General features: G+C 37.1%; 1 protein-coding gene across 2 annotated transcripts in view; it reads left to right on the forward strand.

The window, feature by feature from the left end:
- LOC146389483 (uncharacterized) overlaps positions 1–21562 on the forward strand; it is a 46219-nt gene that overhangs the window by 3438 nt on the left and 21219 nt on the right. For both annotated transcript variants that reach the window (XM_084909931.1, XM_084909923.1), the window contains exons 3-11: positions 2711–2830; positions 2915–3034; positions 3799–3918; positions 7221–7340; positions 10650–10769; positions 13159–13278; positions 15673–15792; positions 18187–18306; positions 20701–20820. In XM_084909931.1, the coding sequence (XP_084766057.1) occupies positions 2754–2830; positions 2915–3034; positions 3799–3918; positions 7221–7340; positions 10650–10769; positions 13159–13278; positions 15673–15792; positions 18187–18306; positions 20701–20820 (1037 nt within the window). In that variant the 5' untranslated portion in view covers positions 2711–2753. The remainder of the gene's footprint in view (positions 1–2710; positions 2831–2914; positions 3035–3798; positions 3919–7220; positions 7341–10649; positions 10770–13158; positions 13279–15672; positions 15793–18186; positions 18307–20700; positions 20821–21562) is intronic.

A 21562-nucleotide genomic window follows, 5' to 3' on the forward strand; every position in this document is an offset into this window, starting at 1 on the left:
TGGAGTGTTTGTTGTTTCTGAATCAGGAGCTGCAGTAAAGATGACTTCTGTTTATCACATTCATTGTTCACATGTTGTTCAATGAACTTGACTCTTGCTTTAAAAAGGAATGCTTCTATTTTCCTATTTGTCTTTTTACTTCCTCTTACTGTGAAAATCTGCCTCCTCTCCTCCCTGTCTCTTTTGTCATTAAGCTTGAGCTGTGACTCCTGATAGTAGCTCTCCTGTTTTTCAGTAACAAGTACAGTAAGCTTGGAGTTTCATACTTGTTTGTAGATACGTGAATTTCAATCAGCAGTACACACTACTGAGGATGGGAAGATGTTGAATTGTGAAAATGTGACAAAGCTCAGCTCCATCGTATTACATACAGGACTAATTACAGTATTTTCATCCATCTATCCATGCTACAATAGGGCGAGAGGCAAAGTATTTGCTAGATACACTGTAGTGTGGTGGTATCAAATTGTAACCTTCAGCAATATACACAATCTCACCGTAAGAGCAGGGTCCTCAGTCTTGGTGGAGACACCCAGTGGCTGATAGTCTCTTGGGGGACCCTGGGCAGAGCAACAGTATCTTGGAAAGTAAGCACAGGTCTACAACTGGCAGTCTGTGAGTCAGCTGGCTCAGGAACACAATAAGAGGTTTCTGGGACCCAACCAAAAGACAAAATGTTATGCAGGCCCAGACACAGGCTCTAGCTGCAGTGTGTAAAACCGACAACACGAGCCCCACTTTCACCTGGAAGAGATAGCTTGGGGCCCAGTGGTGGCAGGCTCTATATTCTCAGTCCACATCTCCACCAAAAACTAAGCTGTTGAGGAGCACACTGGGGAGCTGGAGAGTTGGACCTCTAAGGCTGGTGAAGAGCCAGCAGGCTAAGGGAATGAAGGAGGGGAGTGGCCAGTGAAAAGCTGAGCAAACCTGCACAATCATGGAGGGCTCAGATGAAGACAATCAGGCTCACAGGAGGAAAAAAGGGTCCTAGTAAACTTCAAATCAAATCTGCTGAAAATAAGTGAACATTTATTCAATATGTGGGAAGTTACAAAATTTTATTTAACATGTCTGTGCTTGTGTTATTTTATAAACAATTTTCCAAATGCTTTGTGGGACAAAAAAACAAAACAAAAAACACAAACACCCCCAAAGGGTGTTTGGAGGTAGAAAAACACACGCCAAGGCAGAAACCCTCTGTCGTGGATTGTGGATGTGTGGCAGGCAGAGAGTGGACCCAGAATGCAGGACTCACAGATAAAAGTAAACCCAAAATCAAAGTTTTGTTGGCTGGCAAAAGGTAAACAAACATAGAGACATGACTGACTGTGGAAACAAGATGAACTATAGAGGCGGGCACAAAAGTAACCAGACAAACCATGTAGGTAGGTAAGAACACATGGAGGAAAGGCTGACGTCCACAGGAGACTGACAACAAGACACAAAGATAAGATGAGGACAAACTAGACACAAAAGGGAACCAAGACCATAAGAGCATGGAGAACAAAACTCAGAAGTAGCAGGGAACAATATAATACTCAAATAACAACAATATATTGAACTAAAACACGAGTCATCTCAAATCCAATTTCCTGTTAGTGTGTGATCAGAGTCCGGGACTGAGAGCAGCAGCAGAGTTAGTTGACGGTGAGCAGTTGAACTCTGTGGATTACTGTGGATCCACTTCCTGACGACTAAAGGCAGCTTTTCCTGCCTCCATCAGTCTGTGGAGGAGGCGGAGTGGAGCTGCTGCTCTCCCCTCACTGACACAACAACAGCCGCTCGAGAGACTCAGAGGTCCACTTGTGTTAAGGAGAAAGCAGGAGATATTATTATTATTATTATTATTGTTATTATTAATGTTATTATAGATGTAGCTTAGATATAGATTAAACATGTAGGCCTGATTTAAAATACTGCGTCACAAACTAACTTCGTCTAAATAGAAACTCATGTCAGAAAACACGGTTGTTGCTACTCTTGTTGCATGTTGGTAATAAAACTGACTGGATAACACTGGTTTTAAAACAGTTTGTTTTGTGAAATGTTATATGATAAACAACATTGCTTGGCTGAATGTTTCGAGCAGACAGGATGATTTGGGTTTACATGGGACTTTATGAAGTAATATTTAAAACAGATGCAGCACTGATTGAGCATGCACCACAAAGTCGTTGCCTGTGCTCCAACAAAGGGTTTTCACAAGGAAAGGTGGCTGGTGCATTAGGTGTTGCATTTCTTATGTAATATTCACTGCATGAGACTGAAGAAAACTTATGTTCAGCCTCTAATCCTTAAACCATTTACAAATGGCTACATATCACAAACAACTGAATTAAAATAAGTCAGATGTTAAACTGCAACATGCAGAAACTAATTTTTCAGCTTTTTTTGATGACCAAGTACTTTGAAAATACTATTTGTATTAAAATAATACCGATGATGTTGATGCACAATAAAGTATTTATACAATAATATGCAGCATCAATTTCTATCTGTTAAAAAAAGAAAGAAATTCACTTCAGTCAAACTGTAGATTTTATAGATGTTATTTAGCTCTCAGTATTTCAGTTTGAAACAGGGAAAATTGGGAAAATGCACCGAAATACAAATTACAAATTAAGCTGACAAAGAAATAAAGTTGCTGATATTTGAAGAAAATGAGGATTACAGTTGATGTGCACATGAATGATTTGTGTTTCCTCTGCAGGTGAGGGTAGAAAGTGTGTGTGAGCTGATGTGAATTCAGAAGAATGGATCAGTGTGAGGACAGAGAGGAGGAAGTCCCTCCCTCTAAAAGAGCCAGGGAGAGCCAGACCAAAGCTCAGAGGTGAGATGACCATCTCTAACTGTCCATGACTCTTCTCCATGTCACAGCTCAGCACTCACATCACTGCTCCATCATTATTCACAGGAAGAAACAAGGAAGTAAACGCAAACATGAACCTGAACCCAGCTGTGCGTCCTTAAAGAGTGACGGTTCTATGAAGGCAGTAGTTGATTTTAAAGTCCAGCCTCTGTCTGCTGCAGAGAGGTGAGCTGTTAATAACATGAACTCTTTGAGAGGTGATTTAACTGCTTGATGGTGTTTGGTTGTTAAACAAAAAGAAAAAAAAGTGGGAGTGGTTTTAAGCAGGAATACGATTTCATTATTCATCCAAGAATTAGATACTTGTTAGAAGAACAAAATGTTTTTCCCACTCAAAATGTAACATTTAGATGAACAGAATGTTAAGAAAACGACTGTGACTTTAATTGTGAGATGAGTTATTTCTTACATGGAATAAAGCCATTACTGTTTTTAAGAAATCCCTCAAATAGCTGCTACTCATCAAACTGTTTAATTTCAGTTAAACCGTTAGTGATAGGGTTTAAATAGTTTAAATAGTTTCTTGGGAAAGGCTGATGAGCTCTACTGTTAAAGGCCAGTCCCACCAAATCGTAGAGCCAGATTGAGGCAGGATTTGTATATATAGACTGAGGACCAGAGGGGGAGTCTATGAGATGTGTCCCACTCCTGAAATGCAGATCAATTATCTCCACTCAAAGGAAGTCACTGAGCGAGGAATTTATTTATTCTATAAAACGTATCCAACATGTACATTCATCAATAGTCCTGCACAGTGTAAATGACTGTGTTTACCTCTGGGTGGCGCTCTCTTCTTACACTGCCAGCACTAGTTTGGAGTTTCCTTCTGCTCATCCTGAAAACCTGTTTCTCTTTGGGATGATGAAGATATTCTAATTCTTCATCAGCTTCTCTGGCTGCAAATGAAAAACACAATTTTTCCTCTCCAGCAGGATCAAGGAGAGACCTGCTGGACGTGAACCTGGACCCAGCTGTGTGTCCTTAAAGAGTGACCAGTCTAAATATGACCCTATTGATTTTAAAGGACTGCAGTCGTCTGCTGCAGAGAGGTGAGCTGTTAGTAACATAAACAACTTGAGAGGTGATTAACTGCTTGATGTAGTTGGAAATGTTGGATGTTGTCTTTGCTGGAGAGACTTTCCTATTTCTGATGTAAGTATAAGATGCCAAGTTTTCAGCTAATAAGCCTTTGGGATCACCTTGTTGGCATGAAAATACCATTTTATATGTTTTTGTGTTTTATGTGTATTTAAATCAGGGTGCTAGTAACACAATTCTCAGAGATACAAGTTAAAATTGGTTCTTTGTGTAGGCACAACACTTGTTCATCCATTGAGTTTGGCGCCTTTTTTAATAGGTCAGTGTTAAGTAGCTTAACCACCCCCGATGGTTCAAGGACTGAACTGAAACTTAAAAAGAAAAGTCAGAAAGGCCTTCTAAAAGCCAAAGTTATAATAAAGAAGCAAAATATAAGCTTCCATATCAACTTCCATATCAAGCATCTTGTTACACACATGTATCTACACTGACTGTGAGCTGTGCTAAAACACAGGTGACCTACACTAAATGGTGCACTTGAATGCGTTCTTTGTGAACCACAGTTCTGCACTGCCCAGTACACAGCTACTAATGTAGAGCTTTGTGTTAATTGATAGTTTTATGAATATTTCCAGATTCTGCAAAGGAAAACAAACTAAACAAAAAAAACAATTGACATGGCTCTTTCTCACTCACAGTGCCTTGTAAAAGTAGTCATACTCTTGAACCTTTCCATATTGTACAAACACAAACTTAAGTATATTTCACTGGGATTTTATGTTGTAGATCAACAGAAATGAATGCGTAAATTAAAATCCATTTTTATACAAATACAAATCTAAAAAGTGTCGAATGCATACAGGATGTATGCAGCCCCCCATCCCTGAATCAGTACTTTTATTGAACCACCCTTGATTTGCAGTTAAAGCAAATCAAAGCTACAAAAGTTGTTGCGATAAATCTCTACAAGCTTTGCACACCTGGAGACCATCCATTCTCTTAACCTTATCAGAGCCTTATCCTTTTTAATGTGTTTTTGTTGTCTGTCAATAACACTAAAAAGTTTGAGCATACTTTTTAGTGTTATTGACAGAAACTGATACTAGGTTGTTTTAATTTCACATTTAGGATGTTAAGTTTTACTTGCATCCTTAGTGTAGTTTATGAGGTAACTTATTTAATTAAAGGTAAAATCCCATAAGGAGGAGAAACACCTGGCTCATACCTGAGGAGAAAGGATTTACTTCAATAAACTTTAACCCTTTAAAACCGGTCAGAGCGGGCACGCTCCGTTTTGCGTAACTATTTTTAAATCCTGGTAGCTCTGCAACCATGTAAGCTAGCGCAATGATTTTTTTTGCATATGAAACTGGAGGAGTTGTATTTACATCTTATGCCATCAGCTTGTCCTCGGTCACAGTTTCCTTCCACATATAATTTTGCAAAAACTGCATAAAAAGCACTTGCAGCAACAAAAACATAATATTCCAGAAACACGCTTTGCAGATTCGATCAGCTGTTCATAACACTTCCTACGTCCATCAGCGTGAACTATCGCATGTCCGCCATGACCTGCCCGAAACCGGAAGTGACGTCATTTTCGCGGAAATGTAGTTTTTTACCATCAAGGTCTCATGAGCTTATACTGGTGTTTTTATAAGTTATGTTTGACTTTATGACTTTCTGTGTCGTTTCTGGGATGCTTAGGACTAATATTGCACTGCTGGAAATAGTTTATTTTGATGCATATTCTGCTTTTTTGCAAATTTGCAGTATAATATTTATTTTCGTTTTACCTGCAGTGTATAAAAATTGGTGTATTTCAAAAATAAAACTATGAAGACACTCAAAATAAATTTCCTGTGGTAGGAAACTATTTTGTGCAACTTTTTTGTATTTACAGTTTTGAGGGATAAGCCTCTTAAATTTCTCTAACTAGAAATATATGTTAAAAAAACAAAAACGATTTTAAATTTTGTTGTACTTTATTCCACTTTTTTGCAATTTATGTAATTACTATGCACTTAATGCATGCATATTATTAAAATTTAGGCTGTAATGGTTGTATTGATGTATAACAACTTGAAATGCTCCCAAAAATGGCACTACAACATGTAAAAATATAATATAAGCTCTGGCGGACTTGGTTCTATGGTAGGTCTTAAAGGGTTAAATACCCAAGCAAACCATTACAACAGTGCAAACTGACAAAACAAGAACTGAAAACTATGAGAGCATAAAAATTCTTAAGCAAGCACTGACAGTTCTTACTTGTCAGTCCAATTTCGCTGCAGGTAACTGCAAGTGACAAAATAAAAGGGCTTCATCAATTAGTGAGTTAAAATTACAAACTTATTTTGATGCAAAAAATCATGGGTACAAGATGAGCCTGATATCAAAATGTACATAAAAATGACACTTGAGATATCTTCTAACCTGTTTTGAGCATCAACTTGTCCCACGTAGTGGTATGGCCAGTTTTAAAGTTTACCCAGAATGCATTTCATGAAGTTTTTTTCCAGTTAATTATCAGAAAAACAGGTCAAACATCCAGGATACCAGTGCATGTTTCTGCTCCTCTTCATCTTAGACATTAAATCGGTGGAGTTTATTGGAACTGTAGTATACTACTGAATACTAATACTGGATAAAAATAAGTGTTCAGTCCAGGTTTAAATAATTCTTTGACAATGTTTTATCAGATATATGGCTAGTACGTTGAATGTTTTAGTGACTATTGTATACAATGCAGGTTGGAAAGTGACTTTAATTGTGAGATGAGTTATTTCTTACATGGAATAAAGCCATTACTGTTTTTAAGAAATCCCTCAAATAGCTGCTACTCATCAAACTGTTTAATTTCAGTTAAACCGTTAGTGATAGGGTTTAAATAGTTTAAATAGTTTCTTGGGAAAGGCTGATGAGCTCTACTGTTAAAGGCCAGTCCCACCAAATCGTAGAGCCAGATTGAGGCAGGATTTGTATATATAGACTGAGGACCAGAGGGGGAGTCTATGAGATGTGTCCCACTCCTGAAATGCAGATCAATTATCTCCACTCAAAGGAAGTCACTGAGCGAGGAATTTATTTATTCTATAAAACGTATCCAACATGTACATTCATCAATAGTCCTGCACAGTGTAAATGACTGTGTTTACCTCTGGGTGGTGCTCTCTTCTTACACTGCCAACACTAGTTTGGAGTTTCCTTCTGCTCATCCTGAAAACCTGTTTCTCTTTGGGATGATGAAGATATTCTAATTCTTCATCAGCTTCTCTGGCTGCAAATGAAAAACACAATTTTTCCTCTCCAGCAGGATCAAGGAGAGACCTGCTGGACGTGAACCTGGACCCAGCTGTGTGTCCTTAAAGAGTGACCAGTCTAAATATGACCCTATTGATTTTAAAGGACTGCAGTCGTCTGCTGCAGAGAGGTGAGCTGTTAGTAACATAAACAACTTGAGAGGTGATTAACTGCTTGATGTAGTTGGAAATGTTGGATGTTGTCTTTGCTGGAGAGACTTTCCTATTTCTGATGTAAGTATAAGATGCCAAGTTTTCAGCTAATAAGCCTTTGGGATCACCTTGTTGGCATGAAAATACCATTTTATATGTTTTTGTGTTTTATGTGTATTTAAATCAGGGTGCTAGTAACACAATTCTCAGAGATACGAGTTAAAATTGGTTCTTTGTGTAGGCACAACACTTGTTCATCCATTGAGTTTGGCGCCTTTTTTAATAGGTCAGTGTTAAGTAGCTTAACCACCCCCGATGGTTCAAGGACTGAACTGAAACTTAAAAAGAAAAGTCAGAAAGGCCTTCTAAAAGCCAAAGTTATAATAAAGAAGCAAAATAAAAGCTTCCATATCAACTTCCATATCAAGCATCTTGTTACACACATGTATCTACACTGACTGTGAGCTGTGCTAAAACACAGGGGACCTACACTAAATGGTGCACTTGAATGCGTTCTTTGTGAACCACAGTTCTGCACTGCCCAGTACACAGCTACTAATGTAGAGCTTTGTGTTAATTGATAGTTTTATGAATATTTCCAGATTCTGCAAAGGAAAACAAACTAAACAAAAAAAACAATTGACATGGCTCTTTCTCACTCACAGTGCCTTGTAAAAGTAGTCATACTCTTGAACCTTTCCATATTGTACAAACACAAACTTAAGTATATTTCACTGGGATTTTATGTTGTAGATCAACAAAAATGAATGCGTAAATTAAAATCCATTTTTATACAAATACAAATCTAAAAAGTGTCGAATGCATACAGGATGTATGCAGCCCCCCATCCCTGAATCAGTACTTTTATTGAACCACCCTTGATTTGCAGTTAAAGCAAATCAAAGCTACAAAAGTTGTTGCGATAAATCTCTACAAGCTTTGCACACCTGGAGACCATCCATTCTCTCCCGCTTAACCTTATCAGAGCCTTATCCTTTTTAATGTGTTTTTGTTGTCTGTCAATAACACTAAAAAGTTTGAGCATACTTTTTAGTGTTATTGACAGAAACTGATACTAGGTTGTTTTAATTTCACATTTAGGATGTTAAGTTTTACTTGCATCCTTAGTGTAGTTTATGAGGTAACTTATTTAATTAAAGGTAAAATCCCATAAGGAGGAGAAACACCTGGCTCATACCTGAGGAGAAAGGATTTACTTCAATAAACTTTAACCCTTTAAAACCGGTCAGAGCGGGCACGCTCCGTTTTGCGTAACTATTTTTAAATCCTGGTAGCTCTGCAACCACGTAAGCTAGCGCAATGATTTTTTTTGCATATGAAACTGGAGGAGTTGTATTTACATCTTATGCCATCAGCTTGTCCTCGGTCACAGTTTCCTTCCACATATAATTTTGCAAAAACTGCATAAAAAGCACTTGCAGCAACAAAAACATAATATTCCAGAAACACGCTTTGCAGATTCGATCAGCTGTTCATAACACTTCCTACGTCCATCAGCGCGAACTATCGCATGTCCGCCATGACCTGCCCGAAACCGGAAGTGACGTCATTTTCGCGGAAATGTAGTTTTTTACCATCAAGGTCTCATGAGCCTATACTGGTGTTTTTATAAGTTATGTTTGACTTTATGACTTTCTGTGTCGTTTCTGGGATGCTTAGGACTAATATTGCACTGCTGGAAATAGTTTATTTTGATGCATATGCTGCTTTTTTGCAAATTTGCAGTGTAATATTTATTTTCGTTTTTCCTGCAGTGTATAAAAATTGGTGTATTTCAAAAATAAAACTATGAAGACACTCAAAATAAATTTCCTGTGGTAGGAAACTATTTTGTGCAACTTTTTTGTATTTACAGTTTTGAGGGATAAGCCTCTTAAATTTCTCTAACTAGAAATATATGTTAAAAAAACAAAAACGATTTTAAATTTTTTTGTACTTTATTCCACTTTTTTGCAATTTATGTAATTACTATGCACTTAATGCATGCATATTATTAAAATTTAGGCTGTAATGGTTGTATTGATGTATAGCAACTTGAAAAGCTCCAAAAAATGGCACTACAACATGTAAAAATATAATATAAGCTCTGGCGGACTTGGTTCTATGGTAGGTCTTAAAGGGTTAAATACCCAAGCAAACCATTACAACAGTGCAAACTGACAAAACAAGAACTGAAAACTATGAGAGCATAAAAATTCTTAAGCAAGCACTGACAGTTCTTACTTGTCAGTCCAATTTCGCTGCAGGTAACTGCAAGTGACAAAATAAAAGGGCTTCATCAATTAGTGAGTTAAAATTACAAACTTATTTTGATGCAAAAAATCATGGGTACAAGATGAGCCTGATATCAAAATGTACATAAAAATGACACTTGAGATATCTTCTAACCTGTTGTGAGCATCAACTTGTCCCACGTAGTGGTATGGCCAGTTTTAAAGTTTACCCAGAATGCATTTCATGAAGTTTTTTTCCCAGTTAATTATCAGAAAAACAGGTCAAACATCCAGGATACCAGTGCATGTTTCTGCTCCTCTTCATCTTAGACATTAAATTGGTGGAGTTTATTGGAACTGTAGTATACTACTGAATACTAATACTGGATAAAAATAAGTGTTCAGTCCAGGTTTAAATAATTCTTTGACAATGTTTTATCAGATATATGGCTAGTACGTTGAATGTTTTAGTGACTATTGTATACAATGCAGGTTGGAAAGTGACTTTAATTGTGAGATGAGTTATTTCTTACATGGAATAAAGCCATTACTGTTTTTAAGAAATCCCTCAAATAGCTGCTACTCATCAAACTGTTTAATTTCAGTTAAACCGTTAGTGATAGGGTTTAAATAGTTTAAATAGTTTCTTGGGAAAGGCTGATGAGCTCTACTGTTAAAGGCCAGTCCCACCAAATCGTAGAGCCAGATTGAGGCAGGATTTGTATATATAGACTGAGGACCAGAGGGGGAGTCTATGAGATGTGTCCCACTCCTGAAATGCAGATCAATTATCTCCACTCAAAGGAAGTCACTGAGCGAGGAATTTATTTATTCTATAAAACGTATCCAACATGTACATTCATCAATAGTCCTGCACAGTGTAAATGACTGTGTTTACCTCTGGGTGGCGCTCTCTTCTTACACTGCCAGCACTAGTTTGGAGTTTCCTTCTGCTCATCCTGAAAACCTGTTTCTCTTTGGGATGATGAAGATATTCTAATTCTTCATCAGCTTCTCTGGCTGCAAATGAAAAACACAATTTTTCCTCTCCAGCAGGATCAAGGAGAGACCTGCTGGACGTGAACCTGGACCCAGCTGTGTGTCCTTAAAGAGTGACCAGTCTAAATATGACCCTATTGATTTTAAAGGACTGCAGTCGTCTGCTGCAGAGAGGTGAGCTGTTAGTAACATAAACAACTTGAGAGGTGATTAACTGCTTGATGTAGTTGGAAATGTTGGATGTTGTCTTTGCTGGAGAGACTTTCCTATTTCTGATGTAAGTATAAGATGCCAAGTTTTCAGCTAATAAGCCTTTGGGATCACCTTGTTGGCATGAAAATACCATTTTATATGTTTTTGTGTTTTATGTGTATTTAAATCAGGGTGCTAGTAACACAATTCTCAGAGATACAAGTTAAAATTGGTTCTTTGTGTAGGCACAACACTTGTTCATCCATTGAGTTTGGCGCCTTTTTTAATAGGTCAGTGTTAAGTAGCTTAACCACCCCCGATGGTTCAAGGACTGAACTGAAACTTAAAAAGAAAAGTCAGAAAGGCCTTCTAAAAGCCAAAGTTATAATAAAGAAGCAAAATAAAAGCTTCCATATCAACTTCCATATCAAGCATCTTGTTACACACATGTATCTACACTGACTGTGAGCTGTGCTAAAACACAGGTGACCTACACTAAATGGTGCACTTGAATGCGTTCTTTGTGAACCACAGTTCTGCACTGCCCAGTACACAGCTACTAATGTAGAGCTTTGTGTTAATTGATAGTTTTATGAATATTTCCAGATTCTGCAAAGGAAAACAAACTAAACAAAAACAACAATTGACATGGCTCTTTCTCACTCACAGTGCCTTGTAAAAGTAGTCATACCCTTGAACCTTTCCATATTGTACAAACACAAACTTAAGTATGTTTTCACTGGGATTTTATGTTGTAGATCAACAGAAATGAATGCGTAAATTAAAATCCATTTTTATACAAATACAAATCTAAAAAGTGTCGAATGCATACAGGATGTATGCAGCCCCCCATCCCTGAATCAGTACTTTTATTGAACCACCCTTGATTTGCAGTTAAAGCAAATCAAAGCTACAAAAGTTGTTGCGATAAATCTCTACAAGCTTTGCACACCTGGAGACCATCCATTCTCTTAACCTTATCAGAGCCTTATCCTTTTTAATGTGTTTTTGTTGTCTGTCAATAACACTAAAAAGTTTGAGCATACTTTTTAGTGTTATTGACAGAAACTGATACTAGGTTGTTTTAATTTCACATTTAGGATGTTAAGTTTTACTTGCATCCTTAGTGTAGTTTATGAGGTAACTTATTTAATTAAAGGTAAAATCCCATAAGGAGGAGAAACACCTGGCTCATACCTGAGGAGAAAGGATTTACTTCAATAAACTTTAAATACCTAAGCAAACCATTACAACAGTGCAAACTGACAAAACAAGAACTGAAAACTATGAGAGCATAAAACTTTTTAAGCAAGCACTGACAGTTCTTAGTTGTCAGTCCAATTTCGCTGCAGGTAACTGCAAGTGACAAAATAAAAGGGCTTCATCAATTAGTGAGTTAAAATTACAAACTTATTTTGATGCAAAAAATCATGGGTACAAGATGAGCCTGATATCAAAATGTATGTAAAAATGACACTTGAGATATCTTCTAACCTGTTGTGAGCATCAACTTGTCCCATGTAGTGGTATGGCCAGTTTTAAAGTTTACCCAGAATGCATTTCATGAAGTTTTTTTCCAGTTAATTATCAGAAAAACAGGTCAAACATCCAGGATACCAGTGCATGTTTCTGCTCCTCTTCATCTTAGACATTAAATCGGTGGAGTTTATTGGAACTGTAGTATACTACTGAATACTAATACTGGATAAAAATAAGTGTTCAGTCCAGGTTTAAATAATTCTTTGACAATGTTTTATCAGATATATGGCTAGTACGTTGAATGTTTTAGTGACTATTGTATACAATGCAGGTTGGAAAGTGACTTTAATTGTGAGATGAGTTATTTCTTACATGGAATAAAGCCATTACTGTTTTTAAGAAATCCCTCAAATAGCTGCTACTCATCAAACTGTTTAATTTCAGTTAAACCGTTAGTGATAGGGTTTAAATAGTTTAAATAGTTTCTTGGGAAAGGCTGATGAGCTCTACTGTTAAAGGCCAGTCCCACCAAATCGTAGAGCCAGATTGAGGCAGGATTTGTATATATAGACTGAGGACCAGAGGGGGAGTCTATGAGATGTGTCCCACTCCTGAAATGCAGATCAATTATCTCCACTCAAAGGAAGTCACTGAGCGAGGAATTTATTTATTCTATAAAACGTATCCAACATGTACATTCATCAATAGTCCTGCACAGTGTAAATGACTGTGTTTACCTCTGGGTGGCGCTCTCTTCTTACACTGCCAGCACTAGTTTGGAGTTTCCTTCTGCTCATCCTGAAAACCTGTTTCTCTTTGGGATGATGAAGATATTCTAATTCTTCATCAGCTTCTCTGGCTGCAAATGAAAAACACAATTTTTCCTCTCCAGCAGGATCAAGGAGAGACCTGCTGGACGTGAACCTGGACCCAGCTGTGTGTCCTTAAAGAGTGACCAGTCTAAATATGACCCTATTGAGTTTAAAGGACTGCAGTCGTCTGCTGCAGAGAGGTGAGCTGTTAGTAACATAAACAATTTGAGAGGTGATTAACTGCTTGATGTAGTTGGAAATGTTGGATGTTGTCTTTGCTGGAGAGACTTTCCTATTTCTGATGTAAGTATAAGATGCCAAGTTTTCAGCTAATAAGCCTTTGGGATCACCTTGTTGGCATGAAAATACCATTTTATATGTTTTTGTGTTTTATGTGTATTTAAATCAGGGTGCTAGTAACAAAATTCTCAGAGATACAAGTTAAAATTGGTTCTTTGTGTAGGCACAACACTTGTTCATCCATTGAGTTTGGCGCCTTTTTAATAGGTCAGTGTTAAGTAGCTTAACCACCCCCGATGGTTCAAGGACTGAACTGAAACTTAAAAAGAAAAGTCAGAAAGGCCTTCTAAAAGCCAAAGTTATAATAAAGAAGCAAAATATAAGCTTCCATATCAACTTCCATATCAAGCATCTTGTTACACACATGTACCTACACTGACTGTGAGCTGAGCTAAAACACAGGTGACCTACACTAAATGGTGCACTTGAATGCGTTCTTTGTGAACCACAGTTCTGCACTGCCCAGTACACAGCTACTAATGTAGAGCTTTGTGTTAATTGATAGTTTTATGAATATTTCCAGATTCTGCAAAGGAAAACAAACTAAACAAAAACAACAATTGACATGGCTCTTTCTCACTCACAGTGCCTTGTAAAAGTAGTCATACTCTTGAACCTTTCCATATTGTACAAACACAAACTTAAGTATGTTTTCACTGGGATTTTATGTTGTAGATCAACAGAAATGAATGCGTAAATTAAAATCCATTTTTATACAAATACAAATCTAAAAAGTGTCGAATGCATACAGGATGTATGCAGCCCCCCATCCCTGAATCAGTACTTTTATTGAACCACCCTTGATTTGCAGTTAAAGCAAATCAAAGCTACAAAAGTTGTTGCGATAAATCTCTACAAGCTTTGCACACCTGGAGACCATCCATTCTCTTAACCTTATCAGAGCCTTATCCTTTTTAATGTGTTTTTGTTGTCTGTCAATAACACTAAAAAGTTTGAGCATACTTTTTAGTGTTATTGACAGAAACTGATACTAGGTTGTTTTAATTTCACATTTAGGATGTTAAGTTTTACTTGCATCCTTAGTGTAGTTTATGAGGTAACTTATTTAATTAAAGGTAAAATCCCATAAGGAGGAGAACCACCTGGCTCATACCTGAGGAGAAAGGATTTACTTCAATAAACTTTAAATACCCAAGCAAACCATTACAACAGTGCAAACTGACAAAACAAGAACTGAAAACTATGAGAGCATAAAACTTTTTAAGCAAGCACTGACAGTTCTTAGTTGTCAGTCCAATTTCGCTGCAGGTAACTGCAAGTGACAAAATAAAAGGGCTTCATCAATTAGTGAGTTAAAATTACAAACTTATTTTGATGCAAAAAATCATGGGTACAAGATGAGCCTGATATCAAAATGTATGTAAAAATGACACTTGAGATATCTTCTAACCTGTTGTGAGCATCAACTTGTCCCATGTAGTGGTATGGCCAGTTTTAAAGTTTACCCAGAATGCATTTCATGAAGTTTTTTTCCAGTTAATTATCAGAAAAACGGGTCAAACATCCAGGATACCAGTGCATGTTTCTGCTCCTCTTCATCTTAGACATTAAATCGGTGGAGTTTATTGGAACTGTAGTATACTACTGAATACTAATACTGGATAAAAATAAGTGTTCAGTCCAGGTTTAAATAATTCTTTGACAATGTTTTATCAGATATATGGCTAGTACGTTGAATGTTTTAGTGACTATTGTATACAATGCAGGTTGGAAAGTGACTTTAATTGTGAGATGAGTTATTTCTTACATGGAATAAAGCCATTACTGTTTTTAAGAAATCCCTCAAATAGCTGCTACTCATCAAACTGTTTAATTTCAGTTAAACCGTTAGTGATAGGGTTTAAATAGTTTAAATAGTTTCTTGGGAAAGGCTGATTAGCTCTACTGTTAAAGGCCAGTCCCACCAAATCGTAGAGCCAGATTGAGGCAGGATTTGTATATATAGACTGAGGACCAGAGGGGGAGTCTATGAGATGTGTCCCACTCCTGAAATGCAGATCAATTATCTCCACTCAAAGGAAGTCACTGAGCGAGGAATTTATTTATTCTATAAAACGTATCCAACATGTACATTCATCAATAGTCCTGCACAGTGTAAATGACTGTGTTTACCTCTGGGTGGCGCTCTGTTCTTACACTGCCAACACTAGCTTGGAGTTTCCTTCTGCTCATGCTCATCCTGAAAACCTGTTTCTCTTTGGGATGATGAAGATATTCTAATTCTTCATCAGCTTCTCTGGCTGCAAATGAAAAACACAATTTTTCCTCTCCAGCAGGATCAAGGAGAGACCTGCTGGACGTGAACCTGGACCCAGCTGTGTGTCCTTAAAGAGTGACCAGTCTAAATATGACCCTATTGATTTTAAAGGACTGCAGTCGTCTGCTGCAGAGAGGTGAGCTGTTAGTAACATAAACAATTTGAGAGGTGATTAACTGCTTGATGTAGTTGGAAATGTTGGATGTTGTCTTTGCTGGAGAGACTTTCCTATTTCTGATGTAAGTATAAGATGCCAAGTTTTCAGCTAATAAGCCTTTGGGATCACCTTGTTGGCATGAAAATACCATTTTATATGTTTTTGTGTTTTATGTGTATTTAAATCAGGGTGCTAGTAACAAAATTCTCAGAGATACAAGTTAAAATTGGTTCTTTGTGTAGGCACAACACTTGTTCATCCATTGAGTTTGGCGCCTTTTTAATAGGTCAGTGTTAAGTAGCTTAACCACCCCCGATGGTTCAAGGACTGAACTGAAACTTAAAAAGAAAAGTCAGAAAGGCCTTCTAAAAGCCAAAGTTATAATAAAGAAGCAAAATAAAAGCTTCCATATCAACTTCCATATCAAGCATCTTGTTACACACATGTACCTACACTGACTGTGAGCTGAGCTAAAACACAGGTGACCTACACTAAATGGTGCACTTGAATGCGTTCTTTGTGAACCACAGTTCTGCACTGCCCAGTACACAGCTACTAATGTAGAGCTTTGTGTTAATTGATAGTTTTATGAATATTTCCAGATTCTGCAAAGGAAAACAAACTAAACAAAAACAACAATTGACATGGCTCTTTCTCACTCACAGTGCCTTGTAAAAGTAGTCATACTCTTGAACCTTTCCATATTGTACAAACACAAACTTAAGTATGTTTTCACTGGGATTTTATGTTGTAGATCAACAGAAATGAATGCGTAAATTAAAATCCATTTTTATACAAATACAAATCTAAAAAGTGTCGAATGCATACAGGATGTATGCAGCCCCCCATCCCTGAATCAGTACTTTTATTGAACCACCCTTGATTTGCAGTTAAAGCAAATCAAAGCTACAAAAGTTGTTGCGATAAATCTCTACAAGCTTTGCACACCTGGAGACCATCCATTCTCTTAACCTTATCAGAGCCTTATCCTTTTTAATGTGTTTTTGTTGTCTGTCAATAACACTAAAAAGTTTGAGCATACTTTTTAGTGTTATTGACAGAAACTGATACTAGGTTGTTTTAATTTCACATTTAGGATGTTAAGTTTTACTTGCATCCTTAGTGTAGTTTATGAGGTAACTTATTTAATTAAAGGTAAAATCCCATAAGGAGGAGAACCACCTGGCTCATACCTGAGGAGAAAGGATTTACTTCAATAAACTTTAAATACCCAAGCAAACCATTACAACAGTGCAAACTGACAAAACAAGAACTGAAAACTATGAGAGCATAAAACTTTTTAAGCAAGCACTGACAGTTCTTAGTTGTCAGTCCAATTTCGCTGCAGGTAACTGCAAGTGACAAAATAAAAGGGCTTCATCAATTAGTGAGTTAAAATTACAAACTTATTTTGATGCAAAAAATCATGGGTACAAGATGAGCCTGATATCAAAATGTATGTAAAAATGACACTTGAGATATCTTCTAACCTGTTGTGAGCATCAACTTGTCCCATGTAGTGGTATGGCCAGTTTTAAAGTTTACCCAGAATGCATTTCATGAAGTTTTTTTCCAGTTAATTATCAGAAAAACAGGTCAAACATCCAGGATACCAGTGCATGTTTCTGCTCCTCTTCATCTTAGACATTAAATCGGTGGAGTTTATTGGAACTGTAGTATACTACTGAATACTAATACTGGATAAAAATAAGTGTTCAGTCCAGGTTTAAATAATTCTTTGACAATGTTTTATCAGATATATGGCTAGTACGTTGAATGTTTTAGTGACTATTGTATACAATGCAGGTTGGAAAGTGACTTTAATTGTGAGATGAGTTATTTCTTACATGGAATAAAGCCATTACTGTTTTTAAGAAATCCCTCAAATAGCTGCTACTCATCAAACTGTTTAATTTCAGTTAAACCGTTAGTGATAGGGTTTAAATAGTTTAAATAGTTTCTTGGGAAAGGCTGATGAGCTCTACTGTTAAAGGCCAGTCCCACCAAATCGTAGAGCCAGATTGAGGCAGGATTTGTATATATAGACTGAGGACCAGAGGGGGAGTCTATGAGATGTGTCCCACTCCTGAAATGCAGATCAATTATCTCCACTCAAAGGAAGTCACTGAGCGAGGAATTTATTTATTCTATAAAACGTATCCAACATGTACATTCATCAATAGTCCTGCACAGTGTAAATGACTGTGTTTACCTCTGGGTGGCGCTCTGTTCTTACACTGCCAACACTAGCTTGGAGTTTCCTTCTGCTCATGCTCATCCTGAAAACCTGTTTCTCTTTGGGATGATGAAGATATTCTAATTCTTCATCAGCTTCTCTGGCTGCAAATGAAAAACACAATTTTTCCTCTCCAGCAGGATCAAGGAGAGACCTGCTGGACGTGAACCTGGACCCAGCTGTGTGTCCTTAAAGAGTGACCAGTCTAAATATGACCCTATTGATTTTAAAGGACTGCAGTCGTCTGCTGCAGAGAGGTGAGCTGTTAGTAACATAAACAATTTGAGAGGTGATTAACTGCTTGATGTAGTTGGAAATGTTGGATGTTGTCTTTGCTGGAGAGACTTTCCTATTTCTGATGTAAGTATAAGATGCCAAGTTTTCAGCTAATAAGCCTTTGGGATCACCTTGTTGGCATGAAAATACCATTTTATATGTTTTTGTGTTTTATGTGTATTTAAATCAGGGTGCTAGTAACAAAATTCTCAGAGATACAAGTTAAAATTGGTTCTTTGTGTAGGCACAACACTTGTTCATCCATTGAGTTTGGCGCCTTTTTAATAGGTCAGTGTTAAGTAGCTTAACCACCCCCGATGGTTCAAGGACTGAACTGAAACTTAAAAAGAAAAGTCAGAAAGGCCTTCTAAAAGCCAAAGTTATAATAAAGAAGCAAAATAAAAGCTTCCATATCAACTTCCATATCAAGCATCTTGTTACACACATGTACCTACACTGACTGTGAGCTGAGCTAAAACACAGGTGACCTACACTAAATGGTGCACTTGAATGCGTTCTTTGTGAACCACAGTTCTGCACTGCCCAGTACACAGCTACTAATGTAGAGCTTTGTGTTAATTGATAGTTTTATGAATATTTCCAGATTCTGCAAAGGAAAACAAACTAAACAAAAACAACAATTGACATGGCTCTTTCTCACTCACAGTGCCTTGTAAAAGTAGTCATACTCTTGAACCTTTCCATATTGTACAAACACAAACTTAAGTATGTTTTCACTGGGATTTTATGTTGTAGATCAACAGAAATGAATGCGTAAATTAAAATCCATTTTTATACAAATACAAATCTAAAAAGTGTCGAATGCATACAGGATGTATGCAGCCCCCCATCCCTGAATCAGTACTTTTATTGAACCACCCTTGATTTGCAGTTAAAGCAAATCAAAGCTACAAAAGTTGTTGCGATAAATCTCTACAAGCTTTGCACACCTGGAGACCATCCATTCTCTTAACCTTATCAGAGCCTTATCCTTTTTAATGTGTTTTTGTTGTCTGTCAATAACACTAAAAAGTTTGAGCATACTTTTTAGTGTTATTGACAGAAACTGATACTAGGTTGTTTTAATTTCACATTTAGGATGTTAAGTTTTACTTGCATCCTTAGTGTAGTTTATGAGGTAACTTATTTAATTAAAGGTAAAATCCCATAAGGAGGAGAACCACCTGGCTCATACCTGAGGAGAAAGGATTTACTTCAATAAACTTTAAATACCCAAGCAAACCATTACAACAGTGCAAACTGACAAAACAAGAACTGAAAACTATGAGAGCATAAAACTTTTTAAGCAAGCACTGACAGTTCTTAGTTGTCAGTCCAATTTCGCTGCAGGTAACTGCAAGTGACAAAATAAAAGGGCTTCATCAATTAGTGAGTTAAAATTACAAACTTATTTTGATGCAAAAAATCATGGGTACAAGATGAGCCTGATATCAAAATGTATGTAAAAATGACACTTGAGATATCTTCTAACCTGTTGTGAGCATCAACTTGTCCCATGTAGTGGTATGGCCAGTTTTAAAGTTTACCCAGAATGCATTTCATGAAGTTTTTTTCCAGTTAATTATCAGAAAAACAGGTCAAACATCCAGGATACCAGTGCATGTTTCTGCTCCTCTTCATCTTAGACATTAAATCGGTGGAGTTTATTGGAACTGTAGTATACTACTGAATACTAATACTGGATAAAAATAAGTGTTCAGTCCAGGTTTAAATAATTCTTTGACAATGTTTTATCAGATATATGGCTAGTACGTTGAATGTTTTAGTGACTATTGTATACAATGCAGGTTGGAAAGTGACTTTAATTGTGAGATGAGTTATTTCTTACATGGAATAAAGCCATTACTGTTTTTAAGAAATCCCTCAAATAGCTGCTACTCATCAAACTGTTTAATTTCAGTTAAACCGTTAGTGATAGGGTTTAAATAGTTTAAATAGTTTCTTGGGAAAGGCTGATGAGCTCTACTGTTAAAGGCCAGTCCCACCAAATCGTAGAGCCAGATTGAGGCAGGATTTGTATATATAGACTGAGGACCAGAGGGGGAGTCTATGAGATGTGTCCCACTCCTGAAATGCAGATCAATTATCTCCACTCAAAGGAAGTCACTGAGCGAGGAATTTATTTATTCTATAAAACGTATCCAACATGTACATTCATCAATAGTCCTGCACAGTGTAAATGACTGTGTTTACCTCTGGGTGGCGCTCTCTTCTTACACTGCCAACACTAGCTTGGAGTTTCCTTCTGCTCATGCTCATCCTGAAAACCTGTTTCTCTTTGGGATGATGAAGATATTCTAATTCTTCATCAGCTTCTCTGGCTGCAAATGAAAAACACAATTTTTCCTCTCCAGCAGGATCAAGGAGAGACCTGCTGGACGTGAACCTGGACCCAGCTGTGTGTCCTTAAAGAGTGACCAGTCTAAATATGACCCTATTGATTTTAAAGGACTGCAGTCGTCTGCTGCAGAGAGGTGAGCTGTTAGTAACATAAACAATTTGAGAGGTGATTAACTGCTTGATGTAGTTGGAAATGTTGGATGTTGTCTTTGCTGGAGAGACTTTCCTATTTCTGATGTAAGTATAAGATGCCAAGTTTTCAGCTAATAAGCCTTTGGGATCACCTTGTTGACATGAAAATACCATTTTATATGTTTTTGTGTTTTATGTGTATTTAAATCAGGGTGCTAGTAACAAAATTCTCAGAGATACAAGTTAAAATTGGTTCTTTGTGTAGGCACAACACTTGTTCATCCATTGAGTTTGGCGCCTTTTTTAATAGGTCAGTGTTAAGTAGCTTAACCACCCCAGATGGTTCAAGGACTGAACTGAAACTTAAAAAGAAAAGTCAGAAAGGCCTTCTAAAAGCCAAAGTTATAATAAAGAAGCAAAATAAAAGCTTCCATATCAACTTCCATATCAAGCATCTTGTTACACACATGTGAATGTTTTAGTGACTACTGTATACAATGCAGGTTGGTTAGTGAAAGCTGGAAACCTAAAACACTCCTGGAATCCATCTTTGTCTGTGAACAGTGACCAGACAGGAAAATATACTTTCTGTTCAAGGAAGTGTCAGCCTACTGGACATAAGTAAGGACTTCTAACACCCTGAATAAAGCTATCTGATTTTTTAAAAGTGAGATTCAGTTTAAACCCTCAAATACATCCACTGACTGAGATTAATTTCTCCGAGTGCTGACCCTAAAACTCAAA

The sequence above is a fragment of the Perissodus microlepis genome, chromosome 3, assembly GCF_051167445.1.
Source record: "Perissodus microlepis isolate ML-2025 ecotype Zambia chromosome 3, ASM5116744v1, whole genome shotgun sequence".
In the NCBI taxonomy this organism is placed as follows: Eukaryota; Metazoa; Chordata; class Actinopteri; order Cichliformes; family Cichlidae; genus Perissodus; species Perissodus microlepis.